At 42.7% G+C, this 19,266-nt stretch overlaps 1 protein-coding gene across 2 annotated transcripts in view; it reads right to left on the minus strand.

Moving 5' to 3' along the window:
- The window catches only part of ITFG1 (integrin alpha FG-GAP repeat containing 1), a 104,299-nt gene that overhangs the window by 81,300 nt on the left and 3,733 nt on the right, over positions 1-19,266 (minus strand). Inside the window, exons 2-6 of one of the 2 annotated variants that reach the window (XM_044427687.1) lie at positions 16,437-16,509; positions 14,885-15,024; positions 12,992-13,049; positions 12,315-12,389; positions 5,455-5,549 (exon numbers count right to left, since the gene is read on the minus strand). In XM_044427687.1, coding sequence (XP_044283622.1) covers positions 5,455-5,549; positions 12,315-12,389; positions 12,992-13,049; positions 14,885-15,024; positions 16,437-16,509 — 441 coding nt within the window. The remainder of the gene's footprint in view (positions 1-5,454; positions 5,550-12,314; positions 12,390-12,991; positions 13,050-14,884; positions 15,025-16,436; positions 16,510-19,266) is intronic. The other variant, XM_044427688.1, reaches the window with a different exon arrangement.

Here is a 19,266-nt window from a genome sequence, read left to right on the forward strand (position 1 = left end):
TATTGAAGTCACTGGGTTTAAGATGTTTGCATTGTATCTCCAGGAACCAAATTCTGCACAGAAAGAAACTGGGAAGTAAAAATACAGGTGAGCAAGGAGCGAGGCAATTCTAAATGTATACAAAGTGGAACTCGTATTCTTCCTGACTGAGCATGCCTGGGTTTCTCCTGAACCTTGATCCCAGGCTGGGGATAGTTATTTAGCCCACCTATATGCAGGTGGGAGAGCTCTGAATGCAGCTGAGAAAGGGGCAGGAGGTGAGTGACTTTGAAGTCAGAGGTTCATGCACACTTCACTCACTGTCTCAAGTACCACACCAAACAGAAACTGTTTATCTTTACTGCTCCTTCCCTGGACGCCTCACAAACCAAAATAGGATTGCGCATGAATGCCAATATAAGTAGAATAACACCACCAAATCCAGCACTCACGTAACAAGGGCACATGGCAATTTCTAATGTCTTCAGTCATGCTTCACTTTGAATGCAAGTGCCTGTGCCATCTGCTGGGAATTTTGGGTGCGGAGCAGTGACTCTCACCCAAACCATGTAGCAAACCACTTGAGAAGCTCCACAGCTCCAAAAACCATTTTCCCACAGGGCACAGAGGACTGGCGTTTGATAGAACACAAATCCAATACTCCTTGGCTTCATAGTAATAGTCAAAATTGGGGAATCTGGGCAAAGAACCAGTAAGAGCCAATATAAAGCCGTATAGAGATGGGTCCTCTTAAGTTGGTGGACTTCCAACACCCACCAGCCATAACCAGCATAGCCAAGGGGAAGCTGCCCAGCAGCTGTCCATCTTCATCCATTTTAGTGGTGAAGAGAGATCGGCAGGGATAAGAAAGGCCTAGATCCAAACACCTCCTGTTCATGAAGCTCAGTGGGTGACTTTGGACCAACCCCGCCCCCCAAGGCTAACCTATCTCACAGGGTTGTCATAAGGGTATGGGAGGGGACATACCATATATGCTGCTCCTACCAGCTGAAGGATGATCATGATAAAGTGAGAAAAACAAAGCATTTTTTTTATTTTTTTGAAATGTTTGACACAATATGCTAGCCATACGTATGAGGGGCGTTATGCTAAAGTTCTGGTAAAAGAGTTGCTCTGCAGAAGTCGGGCTGGACAAGATGTAGGCCATCACTCTTCTGTAGATATATTTGTATGGAATCTAAGGAAGAATTAATTGCAAATTTAATAGTAAGTTTGCCTCCTCCAGACATTATTTATGTTACATTTAGAATTGCCTGATTTGTAATGGCTGCAATACAGGGAGAGAGGGAATGCATTAAAGCTAATGTAATAAGCTGTAAACATCTGTAGACACTTATCTGACCCTTTGCATACTCTCCAGTAAGGCTTTCTTAATTCAGTAGTGATTTTTATTTTGATGATTAATTAGTAGTCTTGAACTTTTTAATAAAGTTTTTCAGAACGTAATTGGCCTTAATAATTTTACAAAGTACATTTTTTAAATTTAGTTTAGTTAATTTAGTTATAATTCACAATCATAGATCAGCATTGTTTTACTCTCAGGGGTGTGATCCAGCCAAGGAACTACAGTTCAGTGTCAAAGGGGATGTACAGTTGTTCTAACACAATGATGAAAGATGGATGCAAATTATAACAAAGTAAAAGAGAGCTTGCACTCCCATTTTCTGTGGACACAGGTTCCCTGAACAGGCCAGGGATGCCCCATGGACTTTCAAAGTCATGCCTGGCTGCCAAAAATAAAGAACGCCACCTCTTGACATGGAATTTATAAGGTTCCTTTCCCCATTTCTGAAGGTCTCAGTACACAGGGGCTACGGAAGCCACACCCCAGGGAACAAGGGAGGGATGAAGCTCCTTCAGGAAGACACTCAGTCACTTTCTCATGATAAAAGCAGCCCCCATCTGCAGAATGCCTGGGGAAGGCAATATCAGGGCAATCGTCTCTAGTGTTCTTCCTAACAAGCTGATGACCGCAGGGGCTTTACACGCCTCCAAAACTGATCCTCGTTTTTGCATATGGGGAAAGCTTACCATGCTACATGTTAGACCTTGATAACCTCGATGCTATTCCTTTGGTAGAGCCTTTACAATCCAATCCAAAGTAAGATATTTAATAAACAGAACTGTGCAGGATTCCAGGCAGCCAAGCCCATTCGCACAGCACTCCACTCCATTCATCATCTCTCCACATCTCCGTGTCTTTTCCCCTTCTGCCAAATCAGTCGGCACTGCATACTTAGGAAGCCTGGCAAGTCCTCACTCGCCTGTTTCCTTGGGACTGCAAAAAATGCTATGTTGTACTTCAGCAACCTTGGCACCTCCAAGAGTGCCAATACTTCCCTCTTCTTCTTGAAAGGTACTGTTTTGGCTATATAAGGATTGTTATTTCAAGAATTAGTTTGCTAACAGTATCTTTGCTGTTGAAGTAATGACAGTAATTGTAAAAAAACAACAAAAAAAAAGCCTATTTTGATTTCTAGAAAGATTTGGGAAAACCAGAGAGAGAAATAAAGCAGAGTTAAACTGCAGATTATAGATATAACTTGCACCTAAATGGGAGATTTTCCCTCCTGCATAATGTGATGCTAAGAAAACCAATGCCATCTTCCCAAGGTGTATTCCACACGAATCGCCTACTTCAAATAAAATCAAGTAGTGTTCACACCAATGCTATCTATGTGGAGTCCATTATTTTCAACTGCAGGTACTTTGCACACAAGAAGATACAACAGTTATTATCTATTTAGACAGAGTTATTTTCACATTTCGTATTTATCTCATTCTCAGTCCCCATATGTAACACTCAATGAATTTGTTTAGCGACACACAATAATACATTACTTCAGGTCAAGGCTATTAATTCTGCTGATAAAGAGGCTTTCGAGGCAAAGAGTAATTCTAGAAACAATAAATCTATTTTTGTAACGAGATTAGAATTCCCTAGGATGCAGGGAGCAGCTGAAGAAATGTTATCTCCTTGAGAGAGATTAGATCAATATTATTTTTGCTCTAGCTGATGTACATATTTCCAAGACCAAGAAATCACAGCTGGTGAGAGAGCCAGTGTGGCACGGTGGTTAAAAAGTTCAACTGAGATTTGAGAGATCCGGATTCTAGTGCCCATGAAGAGCATTGGGTGGCCCAGGGGGTCATTACTGACTCCCAGCCTAACATATCTCACTGGGTTCTGCGGGTACCATGGAGAAAAGGAGGGGTATTATGAAAGCAGCCTTGCAGGAAAAAGCCAGGATATAAATATCAATGCATTAATAAATAACAGAAAATAATCTTTACGCAGTTTCAACTGAGCATGGACTAGTACTAGGAATCAAGTCCATTTTTTCAGAAACACAGAATGTATGATTAAAAATGATGATTCTTCAACAGATAACTAGTATTTTTGTTAATTTCAATTATTTAATTCCTGTTATTTATGTATAACAATCTATGCACATACTACTTTATTAGAATGATGGTACAGATTTGTACAATTTAAAAATAAGATGCAAGCTAGATGATAAAGGAAGGGGACAGAAACGGTGGCGGGGAAGATTGTGCGGTCATTTTAGTTAAACATCCTAGGGCAGGGATGGGCAGAGTTCAGGCTTGCCAGCACTTCTTTGCTTTTTCTTGGAAGCCCAACAAGAAGCAGGTGCAAAAGATGTTATGCCTTGTTTAAGCCTAGAAAACTATTTTGAATACCAGAAAATACCAAAAGGGGAACAGGATCCAAGGCACCAAGATGCCCAGCTCATAGGATAGGCAGTGCTTATGATCATCAGCTTTGGCACGCAACCAAGCAAGTAAAAAGAAAGGCCCCAAGCACAGGAACCCTCAGAGACACCATCGTTTGTAGTAATATGGGCAAGAAGACTCAAGCCTTCCAGGCTTTCTCACTCTGATGTTAACTGACTAGTAAATAATTCCTCAGTTCAAGTTCTAAGAATTTCAGAGACGGGGAATTCCTTTGGAAGATGCTGCATTCACCTCATAGCACCTAAAGATTAATTAAGTTAGGATTTAAAAAATGGCTCTGCCTTCACAAATACTAACCTCTGGCAGAATCGTTCCTCAGTTTGCTGTGATGTAAAAGAACTAAAAAGTCTCACTATATTTTATGACTTAAGGCACAACTGTTTGCATTTTTAGAAAGAGAAAAGGGCCCTGTGTCTGCCTTCTGCTGAAAATCACAACCGATATCAAGAACTATGAGCTATAAAATGGAGAAGGCAAAGCATAAAGCCATCATTTCATAGAATAACAGGGATTACATACCATTGCATGAGCAATGAGGATTAAGCTACATATAATAATTTATACAGAGAGTGGAATAAATTACAGGAAAAATAAGCTAATGAACACTAATTAGAAAAATTAAGTGGTGAATTTAAATGAAAAAGACAGTTGCTTAGCAGGGCTTTAAGCAATTTTTAAATGTCATTGATTTGGCTGTCACTTTAAAATGAAAAGCTATCTTCCTTCTGAACTTAAGTTCATGAACAATTTGTGTATCAGCTGGTATTAGTCATGATAGATGTGGAACCTGTGGAAGGCTCAGAAGGTATTAAGCTCAGAAGGTATTAAGCTACTAGTATTCATAGGATCCAGGGAAGTGATACCCTGTTATACCAACACAGGAGGGAAATAGCCTTTCCTTTACGACTTGTTTGGGGGCTTCCTAGAACTTCTAGGAGCATCCAGTTGGCTACTGTGGAAATCAGGATGCCTAATCTAGTCCAGCAGGCCTATCCTTACACAGTTATCAAGTTTCAGAATATGAAAATAGATGGTAAATTCCCCTTATGTTTTACATTGAAGGCAGAAATATTTGCCTGCGTTGATTCAAGAATACAAAGCCATATTCAAGTTAGGTATTTTCTGAAGGTGATGGGACTTCAAGCTTTACTGCTTCTTTAGATGCTGGATGAAACAAAGATCTGATTACATGAGACCTCACACACAAGCCCACGGAGATGACACAACAGGTGTAGCTATTTTTGGACTACCAGGGAGGTGAAACAAGCCATCAAAACCTGGCCTCACAGCCTGGGCTTCTATTATGCAGGGCAAGAGAGGGTAGTCCCATTGAAATCTATAAGCCCCATCCCAGCTCCCCCTAATTTCAGCCAAATGACCCCCCCCCATTTCTAAATGCTTTAAAGCATTTTTAAAAATTAACTGGGGGGGGGCATCACAAACTCTGTCTTTCGTGTAGTTCAACCACTCTTCTCAATCCTTTTCCTTTTCTTTTCAAGAACCACCTTGTTCATGTAGAGACAGAAGAAAACACTTGAACTTGTTGAATTTGTTTCACTCCCTGGATACAATCCTTTTAATTCCTAAGAAAAACACTATCCAGCCTTGAAACAAAATTGCAGCCAATAGTTGTTTAATAGCATTATTGTTTCAACATACACTGCCAAATATAAATTTAAACTTAAAGGAGAAACTTACCTGCAGTCAAATCATTATTCAGATCTATAAATGCATGAGAGTGAGGTTTATACATTTTGTGCTTTGTGTCCAGTGCTGGGTGCCACGTTAAATTCCTAAGAAATAAAAAGTAATAAGTGATTTTAAAAACGAGCCCATCGACCACTTAGACATATTATTTTGATTCGAAAGCTGCCTCTTTTCATCCATGTATGAATCCTTTCAAGTGATCATTTAAAGTATTTGACAAAGTGACCCACAAAATCTTACGCTACAGCATGGCCAGGTTCACAGGCAATAGCGACTCACTGGATTGTTGCTAGGTAAAAATCTCTGGCTCAGTTAAAAAGAAAATGAAAACTAGCAAGAAGGCAGGGAGGAGGGAAGGAGAGAAGCAAGGCTCTTGTGTGCTCTTGCGCTGTCCCAGAACATTACCTGCATCTCAGGTCTCTATTAACCACTTATTTATTTGTTTATTCATTCATTCATTCATTCATTCATTCATCTTATCAACAGGATTTTTGTAAAAGAGCAAGTTGAGATACAAGAAAACAATGGACGTTTTTCGGTTGCACACAAGCGCTGAATTGGCCCGATGTGCACGTGGTGGCATAAGCCCAAAGGGGCCCCAGACTCCTCCTCTTGTGCAGCTGGGAGGTGATTCTCGCAGCGTTTACTTGCAGCTTCTTTAACACTTGACTTGTTGGGTACAAAGTGGGGGTTGTGCAGTACCACAAACGGGCTGCTGCGAAGGACCCAGCTTCGGAACCCTTGCTGGGCTGTTGCCTTGTCTTGCGCAGGTTCATTTTAACTCGGGCAGGCCAGGTTCTTGAGGCCCTTGGCCGGGGTCTCCTTCCATGGTCATGCTGACTTGCCACCACCGCTCCTCACTCTCTCTCCCATCGTCATCAGGACTTGTCTGCCGGATGGCCAGTGAGCACGTGGGTAGCAGCACCGACTCATCTACTGCCCATCCTTTACTCTTTGTAATCCTCCCAGAGCACTTCAGCTATGGGGCATATAGCAATTAAAGAAAAAACACTGCGACTTTTGCTTGGGCCAGAGTAAGAGGAATAAGCACACTGCAGTGGCAAAGAGAAACAGCAGGGGGCAGCAGCCGGGGGGCCCTTGCAGGTGTGTGGGCTCTTGGCAGAAACCCCGTTATGCCTGCCACTGACACTGGCCATGATGCATGTAGTGATGAACCTCAACTAAGGGTTCGATAATTCAACGCCCTTCTGTTGCTTTGGACTGCAGCTCCCACGAGGGCCATCCAGAATGGCCAACAGCCAGGCAAGCCAAAACATGCAGTGGACACTGGATTGCCTATCCTTCGTCTGGAATGATACACTAATGTGGCCAATGCCACCTCAGAGGGCATAAGCTTGATTCAGGAACACATTAACTGCACTCATCATCATTTTATTTTCCAGAATAAAACCTCTCATCCATTATACTGTTGTCACCTTGCCTTGTAGTTACTACTTTTAACAAGGAACTTGCTTGTTAGATGAATTTCCTGTCAAGCTCCTGGCATATAATAGTCATATTTTATCACTGTATCATTTTAATTAGGATCTCCCTCCTCTCTCTCTTTCTCTCTCTCTCTCTCTCTCTCTCACACACACACACACACACACAGGCATTAGATACACACACAAAGATGGTTGTGATGGTGAAATAATTCTTTTTGGATAGTTATATTGCCATAGTTCCTACATTTTTTGCTCCCACAGAATAGTTCCCAATTTTGGAACATGATAACCACGGGAGTTGTATTAGCACCAACCTTGCTGTCATTCACACTGAGTGACAACAGGTCATTTCCAGTTCAGTTTCACACTTCTACATCTGTATTTTGCATTTTCAGAGGCACATTTCCAAGCAGAAAGAAAAAGAAGGCTGAAATAATGATGTTAGTACCATGCCATACAGATCTGGGAACTCAGCCAGAAAACTATACCCAATAATCTGCTTCTTTGAGAATGACTAAACAAGTAGACATCTAGCGAAAATGCATTTTACTGTATTTACACATATGAAGAACTCACCATTTAAGTTTATATTAAATAACTATAATAGCACAAATAAGGTAAGCCACCCAGATACATGAAATGAGGGTATGGTTATGCATCGTGTTAAGTCAGGAAAGCCAAGAAAAAGTGGTCTTTCTTCCAAGCTGTAGCCTAAAAACGTTGGATTTTGCAGTTGCTCCTGCTGAACCTTTGAGCAGCTCATCCAATGATTAAGAACTGTTTATGCAAATTGACTTAAGATACTGATTCCCTGAAAGTCTTACTTGTAACCTAAGCTGATGTTCCTTTCTTGTCTCAGAGTTTAAACATCAGTTCTTAAAAGCCAACCTCCTGTACCCGTGATATTACATTTAAGCGGCAGAGACAGTTCAAACTAAAAGCAACTGCTGCAAAATTAATGGTTTGTGCTTTTGCTTTTGAAAACAGAAACAAAAAACAAAAAGCAGGCCATCCTCTGATAAAAGTACCATGGAATTTGCTTTCTTTGCCTGAAGTATTCTTACGCTGGAAGTAAATTAAAGAAAGAGCAAGTCATTGTAGGTTCAGTCATCATCCTCATTCCGGAGAGACAGATATCCCACTGGACAGAACTCTTGACATCAAACAACTCTAACATCAGCATCAGCCTCAGGTGAGCAGTTCAGTGTGAACCCTGGACGTGAAGCAGGAGGCTCAGCTGTGAGGGCCGCTTAGGGACTTCGGGCTACTCCCTGTTTCTCTGTCCAAGCTACCACATGGCCTAAACGGGGAGGGAAGGCAGAAGAATGGCATACAACCCTCTGAGCTTGTAGAAGGAAAGGCAACACAAAAATTCAGGTTTTCAAGGCTCCTGATTGCTGAGCCAGCAAGGACTTCTTACATCTGACTCTCCATGAACTTAGGAGAGAATTCAAGTGCAATTCTCTCAACGGGACCAGTGGGCAGAGGTAGGCCTCATTTTTAGTAACGTCTTCTGTTCTGGGCTCCACAGTTTAAAAAAGATGCAGACCAACTGGGAAAGGGTTCAGAGGAGGGCACTGAGGATGATCTGGGGACTGGAAACAAAGCCCTGGGAGGAGAGATTGAAAGAACTGGGCATGTTCAGCCTTGAGATGACAAGACTGTAGAGACATAACAGTTCAAGTACTTGAAAGGCTGTCATGAAGAGGAGGGCCAGGGTCTTTTCTCCATCATTCCAGACTGCAGGACACAGGAAAATGGGCTTAAGGTACAGGAAGCCAGATTCCAGCTGGATATTAGGAGAAACATCTGACTGTCAGAGCAAAATGACAATGGAGCCAGTTACCTGGGGAGACTGTGGGCTCGCCCATGCTGGAGGCCACTGGACAGTCATTTGACAGGGATGCTTTCATGGAGTCCTGCACTGAGCAGGGGGGTGGCGTTGAGGGTCTTATAGGAACCTTCCAAGTCTATGATTCATGATTCTATTCAACAGTCATCATGCCTAGTGGGTAGGGGAGAGGCTGATCCCTGACAAGTCACCATGCTGTCTGGCATGGAGACTAGCTTTGCACTGAAACACTGGCCTGGCAGCCACAGCTATCAAGGAGAGGCATGTAGGCAAGTGAGCAGGCCAGCAGAGAAGGGATGGAGCATCCCGCATCTGCACCCAGCCGAAAAATCAAGAGGACTGCCAAAAAGCTAAGACAAGACGGCAAGCAGGGGCTGGCAGTGGCTGAGGCCCACAGCCCTCTAGCGGGTCACCTGCCAATCTTTGGAGCAAGGAAAAGGAGCAGGCACCTCTGAGTGCCTTTGCCCTGTTTCTAGGAGGCGCGACTGACCCAGTTACTAGGGCGAAGCAAGCAAGTAGCAGCGACAAGAGGATAAGCATTTGTGAAAAGCGTTTTGCTCAAGAAACCACCAAATCAGGCAAAGAAAACGATCAGCCTCCAGTATTCGTTTCCTTCTCCATCTTTGTTTCAACAACTAAACATACCCAGGTTTTTAGGTACTTCTCTTATAGATGCTTCAACTTTTTATTTTTTTAAATTCTAACAGACTCTTTCCCCAACACCCTTCCTGAACTATATTTTCTAAAATGGACTCGGTACTATAAAGTAATCCAATATTGATTAGTCGAATTAGCTGGATTTTTGCATGTACTGCTAAACCAAGAGCATGCTCTACAATGGTCCAACATTGGGCAGGCAAATATTCCCATCTGAAAATGGACAAAGACATTGCACTAGGTAAGTTTGTTCCGACTGCTTCAAGAACCCACTGAATGTTTTCCCCTTTAGAAAATGGAACACTGATTTGCAAAGAAAGCAGAACCCGCTTTTTATATACTGAAGTATTAAAACTGACCCACAGTACTCACTCTCCCTTTGAACAGCAATGTTATTTTCAACTAAACATACTCCCCCTGGGTTTGGGGGAGAGTGTGGAAGGAAGGAGAGAGAACAGGTTCTGTTCCTTTTTTAGGTTCAAAAGCTGATAATATCTTCCAACATAATCATTGCAAGGTTACACTTGCTGCCATGCACACCCTTGAGAAATACGTAGCCTTTGTTCCGTAAGTCACAAATTTTAAACAGAAGTCATCTTGATAAAAATGGAAAAAGATTAATAGCTGCCATCCCCCTGTTCGCACACACACAAAATCTATTTCAGTAGGCCAAAGGAACTCCCATTCACTGCTTCAACACTTAAATGATTTTGACATCAAAACATCAATTTCATCCCTGCAATACAAAATAATTTGCCCTGTCAAAAAAGACATTATAAACAGATTTCTGGTAAGAAGAAGCCAATTCTTAATAACAAGAAAATGACAGTAATCTAGTTATTTGAATTAATATATATCTTAAATTACCGATAATTTACCTAAATGAGGGAATCTTCCCCTTTTTATTTAAGTACAGTAGACTTAGTTGTGAAGGATACAAACAGTTTCCTTAATTAAAACAGTGAAGTGCCTGGGGGACACAAGTCAGAAAACCTGACGCACTGTTTCTATGGAAACAGTGGAATAATCTGATTGACTTCTCTGGGTCTAATGCACTTCTCTTGACACAATAGCTAAAAAGCTCCAGGGAAGTGCAAAACACTGACAACAAACCATTTCCGTTTGCACTGATGAGCATTCCTATTGATTATATATACAACTGAAACATCTGCCAAAGTTTGCTGGCACCTGGGTTTCTACTGCAATCAATCTCGTTCCGGGTGTCCCTGACCACTTATGATTTCAGCACACATCTGGTTGCCACATTTGATCAATTAATCCGTTGGAGCAATCAAAACACTTGCAGAGAGCCATTCTGTGGTCCCCGTACAGCATCTGAGAGGCCTCGGGGTACAATGAATTTCCTCTTCTGAGGCTGGAGGCAGATCTCTGATGTCAGAGGAGATCAGGAGGTAAAATATAGATTGTCCCACCCCATGAAACCCCTCCCAGCTACTGCTGAAAGCTTTGTGAGGGACCTCCCTCTCAAGGTAGGAGCTCTGATCTCTGAAGGGGACCAAGCGGGAAGGACGGACACGTGCGGAAGGGCGGGCATGGCACAGGCTGTGGATCCGCTGAATTAAATGGCTTCTGCCATCTGCACCAGCAGGAGCGTGCCAAGTAGGAGCTGATGCCCACCTGGTGAAAAAAGGCTTTCCTGTTGTCTCAGAGTGTCCCCCCCCCCGCAAAAAAAAGCCTCTGCTGTTTTTCTCACCATACTGGTAAGAAGGTCTGTGTGTGTGTGTGGGGGGGTGTTGGATCATATAGTCCTGATGCAACCCCACTCTGTTCACTGGACTTCTGTCCAATATGGCTGCTCTCTTAGTTGACAAAGCCTGCATAAAAACTAGTCTTTGGAAGACAACAAACGGAAGACGTTGCCATTCGTAGCAAAAATTGGGCCAGCAGCAAACCACGGGTTAATGAACAAACACTGATCGTTCTTAGGTTAACTTTGGGTTGCACAGCTCAAAAATGTCCAGGCACGGGCATCACAGAAATATGTTACAAACATGGCATTCGTAGGCTGTAGCTGGAAACCAGGGGCAGTTTGCCTGCAATGCCCATTCCTGGGTTTCAAGGATTAACCCAGTTTGCAGCCCAATATCACCATCATGTGCAAATAGCTCCATTGTCTGTTGTCCAGAAAGCAGCTCATCAAGAACGTGGAGTGGAGAGAAACATAAAGGAGGCAGGAAAGTTCCACTTGATTTTATGGCACGGGAGAGCTCAACACAGGGTTATAATTCAGTTTATATTTCTCATTACATCATTTTCTTCCAAAAATACAAGCTAATACTGCCATCAGTAACCATGGCTTCTTCAATTCCTTCCCTTCTTCAGTGCAAAATCACTCCCTTTCCTTGCGTTTTGAAACCAGTGCCTGGAGTTAGTTTGAAATCCAGGTTGAGAGGGGAACCAGCATTAACACTCAGTGCTGAACTAGGGGTCCAATGAACAGAGGTTAACTGAATTCAGGGAAGAAATCTGTATCAGAAGAAAGTGGAGAAAATGCTCATAATCTGATCTTAACCTCCTCCAAGACATCCTTTGTCGGCATCACAGAGAAGTTGAACATGCCAAAATTGGAGGAATCATGTACAAAGTGTGCGTGCGGTGGCAAGAATCTTCTCCCTATATTGTTTGTTTCAGTTGTATGAGTCCTTCTCGACAAAGTACAGAAGGCAATTGACTAAGACACTAATGTTACCAATGCCTCCAAACACCAGAGGACAGTAGGGAAATGTAATACATATCAGGTTGATTATGGGGCTACCTTAGTGCCCACCCCACTACCGATGTACATCCAGGGTGCAGTTCAGCATAAATAGGAGAATTCATGATGCCAATACTGTGGCATAACAATGCACGTGTTCCAATGAGAACTAAGGCCTTACCTGCCAATCAGTATCTCTGGCCTATTAGATTCATTTGTAGATCCAAATATATCGGGAACCAAGTCAGCATTGAAACTGCAGAAACAATAACAAAAAAGCTGAATGGTCAAGTTGTTCTATCAACCAGCCAGTACAGATCAACATGTTGAACAACTCAGAACTGCAGACTGAATGAACTCCAGAACCCTAATTATAGACTGTTGACTAGAAAAGGTGCCTCTACAACCTTAACAATCAGAATCAAACTCTGCTAAATCAGGGAGGGCACCCTCTAGACGCTCAAGAATTCCTGTGAGGGTGAGAGGGGTAAGCAAAGGAATCCTTCAGTTATTGATTATGGATCAGAGGGGATGGACAGACCCATAAGGGGCCTTCTCCATCGAGGAAGCTGCCATGCAGGCAGAGTGTTGCGAACTGAGTCAGTAGCTGCAGGAGCATTTGTCCAGCGATCAACCCAGCCATGGCTGTTTTGCCTGCCCCATATCAATCCTCCAGTGGAAGAGGATGCGTCTTTGATGCCTTTTGCCCTGTAAAACCAGGGAGCATCAGGATCCTTGCCCAGTCTGGATTGCTCTCTTCTGGCCTAAAGGCCACATTTTGAATGATGAGAACCTTTAGTCTGTCAAAGTCTAATTTAACATTGTAAATTAAGTTCATAATAATGAACAAATACTTACTCCATGATTAGTGGTTCATCATGAAAAGTCTTATTTAAAACGAACTTACGATTTGCATCTGAAAATGAAAAACATTTACAACAATTTCATTTGGAGATATGCTTTTCTCATGAATATATATTCCAGGCTTTTCTCTTTCATTTATTAGGACTCTGTGAGTACACTATTATTGCAGTTTCAAAATCAACCATTTTAAATGAAATAAATTAAAAATTAATGATATCATGCTAAATTTTAATATGTCTATCAAAACCATTGGGTTTCTCCCATATGAGAAAATAAACAAAATTCAGTGGGTGAAAAAGCCTGATCAAATGATAATACTAATATTTAATTTATTTAAAATGTTTTCCCATTTCTCAGCCAAACAGGCTCCTGGAGGAGCTTCTGTATAATCAGTAAATTAAGATAGCTTCTACACATAGGCAGCACACAAGAAAAAAGGAATGAGGAGAGGAAAATGAGGGAATGAAGTTTTTCAGCAGGGCTGCTAGACTGGCCCTGCCTTGCTCCTTCATCTCTCTATAGAGCTTGCTGGAAATTACTTAGGACACCATCCAGGCAAGTTAATCATTTTAGCATCACAACTGGTTTTAATGGAAGCAATTTAGGTTCATGCTTAACTTTCCCATCGAAATCAGTGAGGCTTAAAAGTGCTTAACTTTGAACAGATTGTATTCAACATCTATAAAGCACCTTTTAAATTGTGTATCTGTAATCCTTACAAGAACTCTAAGATATTATCTCTGTGTTACAGAGTGGAAGAAGCTGAAAGATAATGTGCTTGCCCAAGGCTATCCACTGAGTACGCAGAGAGATTTGAGCCAGACATACTCTAGCTCACAGTTAATTTCCACAGATGCCACCGCTGTGTGTGTCTTTGATCCATTCAAGGTCTACCCTAAACGAGTCAATAAAGGTAAATCATAACTGCGGGGGAAGTAAGGAACAGCTATTGATCTGGTTTGCTCATAATGCTAACTCATGGCTAATTTAACCAATACTTTGTTGAATTCTGGCTTATCATGCTGTGTGAACCCAGCCATTCTAACATACCATGGTTTGTCACCCATGAACAACCCACGGTTTGTTGTTGACTCATGAACTCTGGGTTGTCTGAATTATGGCTTGACATACATTTGAGCCCATAAATATTGTTTGTTTCATGATGCTACAAAAATGGAAGGTGGGAGTAAAAGCTCTGTCTACAAGTTCAGTTGTACAGGAATGAATAAGACAGAAATCAAGGTTGTACCTACTGGCCCCACCCCCCCACATCTCCAAATGTCCACTTTTCAAAGACTATGTGCAGATATATTAAGTTATGCTGGCTACTATATGCATGATCTGCAACCTGCCAAATAGGAAAGCACTGATCACTTGCTCAGGAGACCACTTACGTTATGCTGAGCCAGACCTTTAGTCCGTCACGCTCAGTACTGTCCAAACCTCTGGGTGTCCTCCAGATGTTTTGGATGGATCACAATTCCAGCACTCTTGACTATCGGCCATGGTTGACTGAGGTTGATGGGGGTTCAGTTTCAAGTTATCAAGGGTATCATGTTTGGAAAGACACTTTCCCAGTGTTCTAACTGGAGATGCCAGGGACTGACCTGGGATCCCTTCCCCATATGCATAGACTCTCTGCATATGATACCCTTGCACATCTGGAAGTCAAGGAGATCCTGACTCCATTGCTTGCTATTCTCTAAGACAAGTTGATGATTATCTTCTATAGCAGGGTGAGCAACTTATAGGCAAGAACTTTGGAAGGGACAGAACTCCCATCAGCATAGCAAACTGTCGGGGAATATCAGAAAGTTTAGGCCAAAATTTCTGGAGAGCCACAAGTTGTCCACCCAAGTACATTTTTTTTAGTTCAGTGCAGCCTACCTAAAGTTTGATTATTTCCCCAGAAAATCAAAACTGATAGGTCAGCACTGGGCTGCTTCTGTGGGCGAGTTGTTAAGAGGACATCCATTTGTGAATCACCATCGTAATCACCGGGAACCACACTTGTTATCACAACATTTCTAAAATTAAACAAAAAAAGGGAAAAACATTAAAGGGATGGGCTCATAAATTGTGCAGTGCTGCAAACAAAATACATTTTGTTATACTAGTTTTACTTCGCATATAATTCCTCTCTAATTTCTTATAGCACAGGATAAAACAGGAGCACTAAATCATCATCTGTTCTGTCCCTCCCAAATACACACACAGCCCTTTATGCAATTTCTAACAGCTGTATTTATTTTACTCTTAGAAACTGATGCTTAATAATATGCTTCTATTGGGAATGCATACTTGAAGGTGATTTTCTGCATACACAGCACAAATAAATCAGGGCAATGAACCTCTTTCATCCCAAGGACTAAATTCATTTTTTCAGAGGCCACATTCCAATGGCAGGTGAGGCCAGACACAAAGGTGGAAAGGACCAGCAGAGAAGAAAATGACATATTTAATCTTTCTTACTGCTAGTAACAAAGCCTTGAGAAACATTTCAGCCATTTCAAATAGGGACAAAACTTACATAAGCCAGGAAACCAGCAAGAGATCTGCAGTTTGAGAAGTAGTGGTGGGGTGAGGGAAAGGGGAACATGGCTATTTAAGGATGATCAGCAGGCCAGATTTTTTCTGCAAGCCTGACACTTGACAAATCTGTACTGCAAGGCTTTGAAAGACCCTTGCTGGATGTAGTGGAGGGTATTGATTCGGCAGATACCTTGGCTAAGGCCCGGGAAAATCCTACAACAGAACCAGCATCTTTGCCTTGATTCTCTCTTCTTCCAGGCCCCTGAACCAAGCAAGGACCAGTTCCATCCTGGTGCACTATAATGGTGGAAACAGTTCCAGGATTTCTACCTTCTTCTGGATGTGCTTCTACTTCATATATAAGACAGTGAGCAGCCCCTCCTACATTGCCTAAAAGCCCCTCAAGACCTTAAGCTGGGATTTGCATGGGGGCAGCGGGGGGGGGGGGGGGGCTAGCCACAGTAACATGAATAGTCCTTACATTTTTCATATCACAAAGTAGAAGATGGACCCTGGGAAGCATTTCCAAGTAAACCTTGACAAACTAATGGCAACAATGAAATTAAACATGTCAAAATACATCACAGCAGCCGTTTTAAACACTCTTACTGGAGGGCTTTGTGCCCAGCTTAGATTGCAAATTGTCATTTATGGTATACAGACCAGGAACTATGACCATTACCATTACTGACGTTGGTACCAATTCCACATCTGCATACCACAAAACCACAAGACACCAATTTCAAATTTATGTTCCATAGTAACATAAGCTTAGCAACTAGAGAGACTGAGTGAACAGCAGACAAGTCATTTGGATATGTACTGCATTAATTGTGCAGTTCCATTTGCAAGTGTGGGGGCACTGCTTTAATTTGCAGGACGTCATACCTTACAAAAACATACTTACGCTAGTTGTATCTTGACTTTGGGTTTAAAATAGGGTTCTTTTTGGTCTGCCAGGAAGATATTTAACTCACTATCTGGAAAAGAAAGAGAAGAGACATGGTTTTAGCTTAACAAGAAACCATCAGAGTAAATACCATACACAATACAGTGATTTTTGAACTTTCTGCTCTCAGGGAATCTTTTTCCCCATGAACTCATCTTCCTAGGAATCCGAGAGGGCACATGATTCAGCTCTGCTAGTCACTCTTGCACCCACCATACTCCATGGAATCATGGCCCTCAGTAATCTCATGCACATACCTCAGAAAATCAACAATGACAGGCAAACTGGTTTCCAGGAAACCATGCTATTACTAAACTTCTCTGCTGCCCCTTCTCCTCTCATGTGCCAATTCCCTCCCTCCATTCCTGGTTTACCTGAAATTATAAACTGTGGAACAGAGGACATCCTAGTTTCTAAACCAGCTTTGCAGGGTGAGCATTTACAAAAGAGCAAATGATTTTCTTCAAACCAGAAAAGAAAGGAGGAAACTACTGCATAAGAAGCCAGGACGAAATAAGCAAGCCTAAGGCTTAAGACCTAATCCTAATCATGTTTCAACAGAAATCGAGTCCAAGCACAGTCCCAGCTCTCTCCATACAACCATAATAGCTAGATAACGCAGAGAACTGTAGGACTTTCTTCTGCCTAAACCTGCATAGGATTGCATCCTTCGCTAAGAAATGCTGAAACAAGGTTTGGTATTGCAGATGAACCAACTCAAAGAAACAAGTCTTTTACTATTTGGGTATTACAAACCTCATTTCCTACTAAAGAATTTTATTTCTACACCACCTAATAGCCAAAGCTCTCTGGGTGGTTTACAACAATTCCTAAAACAGACCAAGTTCACAAAACAATTGCACTTTGCTGTGAAGTTCCCTGTACCAAGCATGTCTTGCTCCCCATTACACTGGTCCTGGAGACCTCATTTTACAGATCTTGCTTTTAACTGCAAAGACAACTACCCTTTGTGAGCTCACATAGTGTGCGAGGAGCCCCAGAAATGAAGCATATGAGCCCCCATGACAAAGCATCAGAACAGAAGTGAGCTCAGCAACAGTGCAAAGTAAAGTGCTGTTTACTGATTTCCTTATGTATCCATGTTACTTATTCCAGGTAATCACCTCAGACTCATGACCAAAATGATGGTACAGCAAGGGAGCACAATCTAGAAGGGTAAACTGTGTACAAATATCTAACTGCTGGCGAAATCCCTGAGGGAAATTCAGTGGAAACTTACAGCTCTGCCCAAGCAGGGCAGGCTTAGAAAGGGGAAAGAAGAGCAATGCACAGCTCTATACCGACAAGAGACACCGTGCAGGCCTAACCAGTGGAAGTGGCTGATTATTAACTTAAATTGAAAGGTAACTTCAGTGGAAACTCTGGCTTTTAGGACCACAGAGAGGCTCACAGACTTAAACTCAAATACAACAGGCTATCACTTAGTTTTAAAACATACACACACAAAGGAACTCCAGCCTCCCAAATCACGTCCTTTCACAAATCACATATCCTTGGTCTGTTGTCCCCTCCAACAACACAGTGACTACTGTGCTCTTTATTGAGTAGAACTTCTCCAGTCCTGGAAGGATAATTAACATTAATGAGTTCAGCCACAACCTCCCTTGCTTTTTAAATGACGCTCTCTGATCAGATTGGTTGCAACAGCGGTGGAGTCAAATTTCCTGGAAGGCTTGTGGGAGATTCAGCTCTCCAGGTGCAGGGAAGCCCAGTGAGGAACACAAGTACACAAGTGAGTTAAGCAACCGTGTGAGTTTGGCAACAGGATGCGGAAGCCAGGACAGAGAACTCGTCCTTCTTTCTCAAAACGTAAATTACCAACAAAACAAATCCACCTTCTCCCAGCAGAACAAATCGACAAAAAGCAAAACATTTTTCAGATAAATAGACCCAGTAATACCGATTACAGGCACTTGTAAAGGTAGAAAGCTGGCAGGGTGTGGGAGCTACCGGACATATTGAACTGAGTGCTACGTACGTAACTATCTACTATCATGCCTGGGGACATGGAACAAGCACCTGGCTTCATGGAACACGTTTCAACCAGAGAATCAAAAGAGGCAGAGAGGCTGCCTGACCAAACAGCAGGGTCCTGATTCCTGCTGGCTCCTCTGCTGTCATGGAAAATGGGAGTCTCGGGCTGGAGAGGCATCATTCTGAGGAAGAAAGAAACGATCCGTGGGAAAGGGCTCATTCCTTGGTAGGCGAAGCATCGCCCCCTTGCACCACAGTTGTGCTTCCAGAGAGTGGAGTGGGGCTTGTGGAAGTGGGAGATTCAATCACAAGGTCCGCAGCTTGGGAGTGCTCCTCGACCCGGAGCTTTCTTTGGAAGCTCAGGTGACAGCGGTGGCGAGGAACACCTTCCTTCAGCTTCGGCTGATTAATCAACTGCGCCCCTACCTGGAGTACGACTGCCTGGCAACTGTGACACACGCGTTGGTGACTTCCCGCCTAGACTTCTGTAACGCGCTTTACGTGGGGCTTCCCCTGAAGACAGTCCGAACACTTCAATTGGTGCAAAATAGAGCTGCCAGGTTGCTGACGGGGACGGGGCGTTATGCTCACATGACTCCAGTCCTCCGTCAGCTTCACTGGCTGCCCATTGAAGCCCGGGCCCAATTCAAGGTGTTGATTATGACCTATAAAGCCTTAACGGCTTGGGTCCTGGCTACCTGAATGAGCGCTTACGTCCGTATATGCCCGACCGCCCTTTGAGATCTGCGGGAGAGTCCCTTCTCCGGGAACCCTCCATAGGTTGGGTGCCACC

This window comes from Varanus komodoensis, unplaced genomic scaffold (assembly GCF_004798865.1).
Source record: "Varanus komodoensis strain SLA01 unplaced genomic scaffold, ASM479886v1 scaffold19, whole genome shotgun sequence".
NCBI classification, from domain to species: domain Eukaryota; kingdom Metazoa; phylum Chordata; class Lepidosauria; order Squamata; family Varanidae; genus Varanus; species Varanus komodoensis.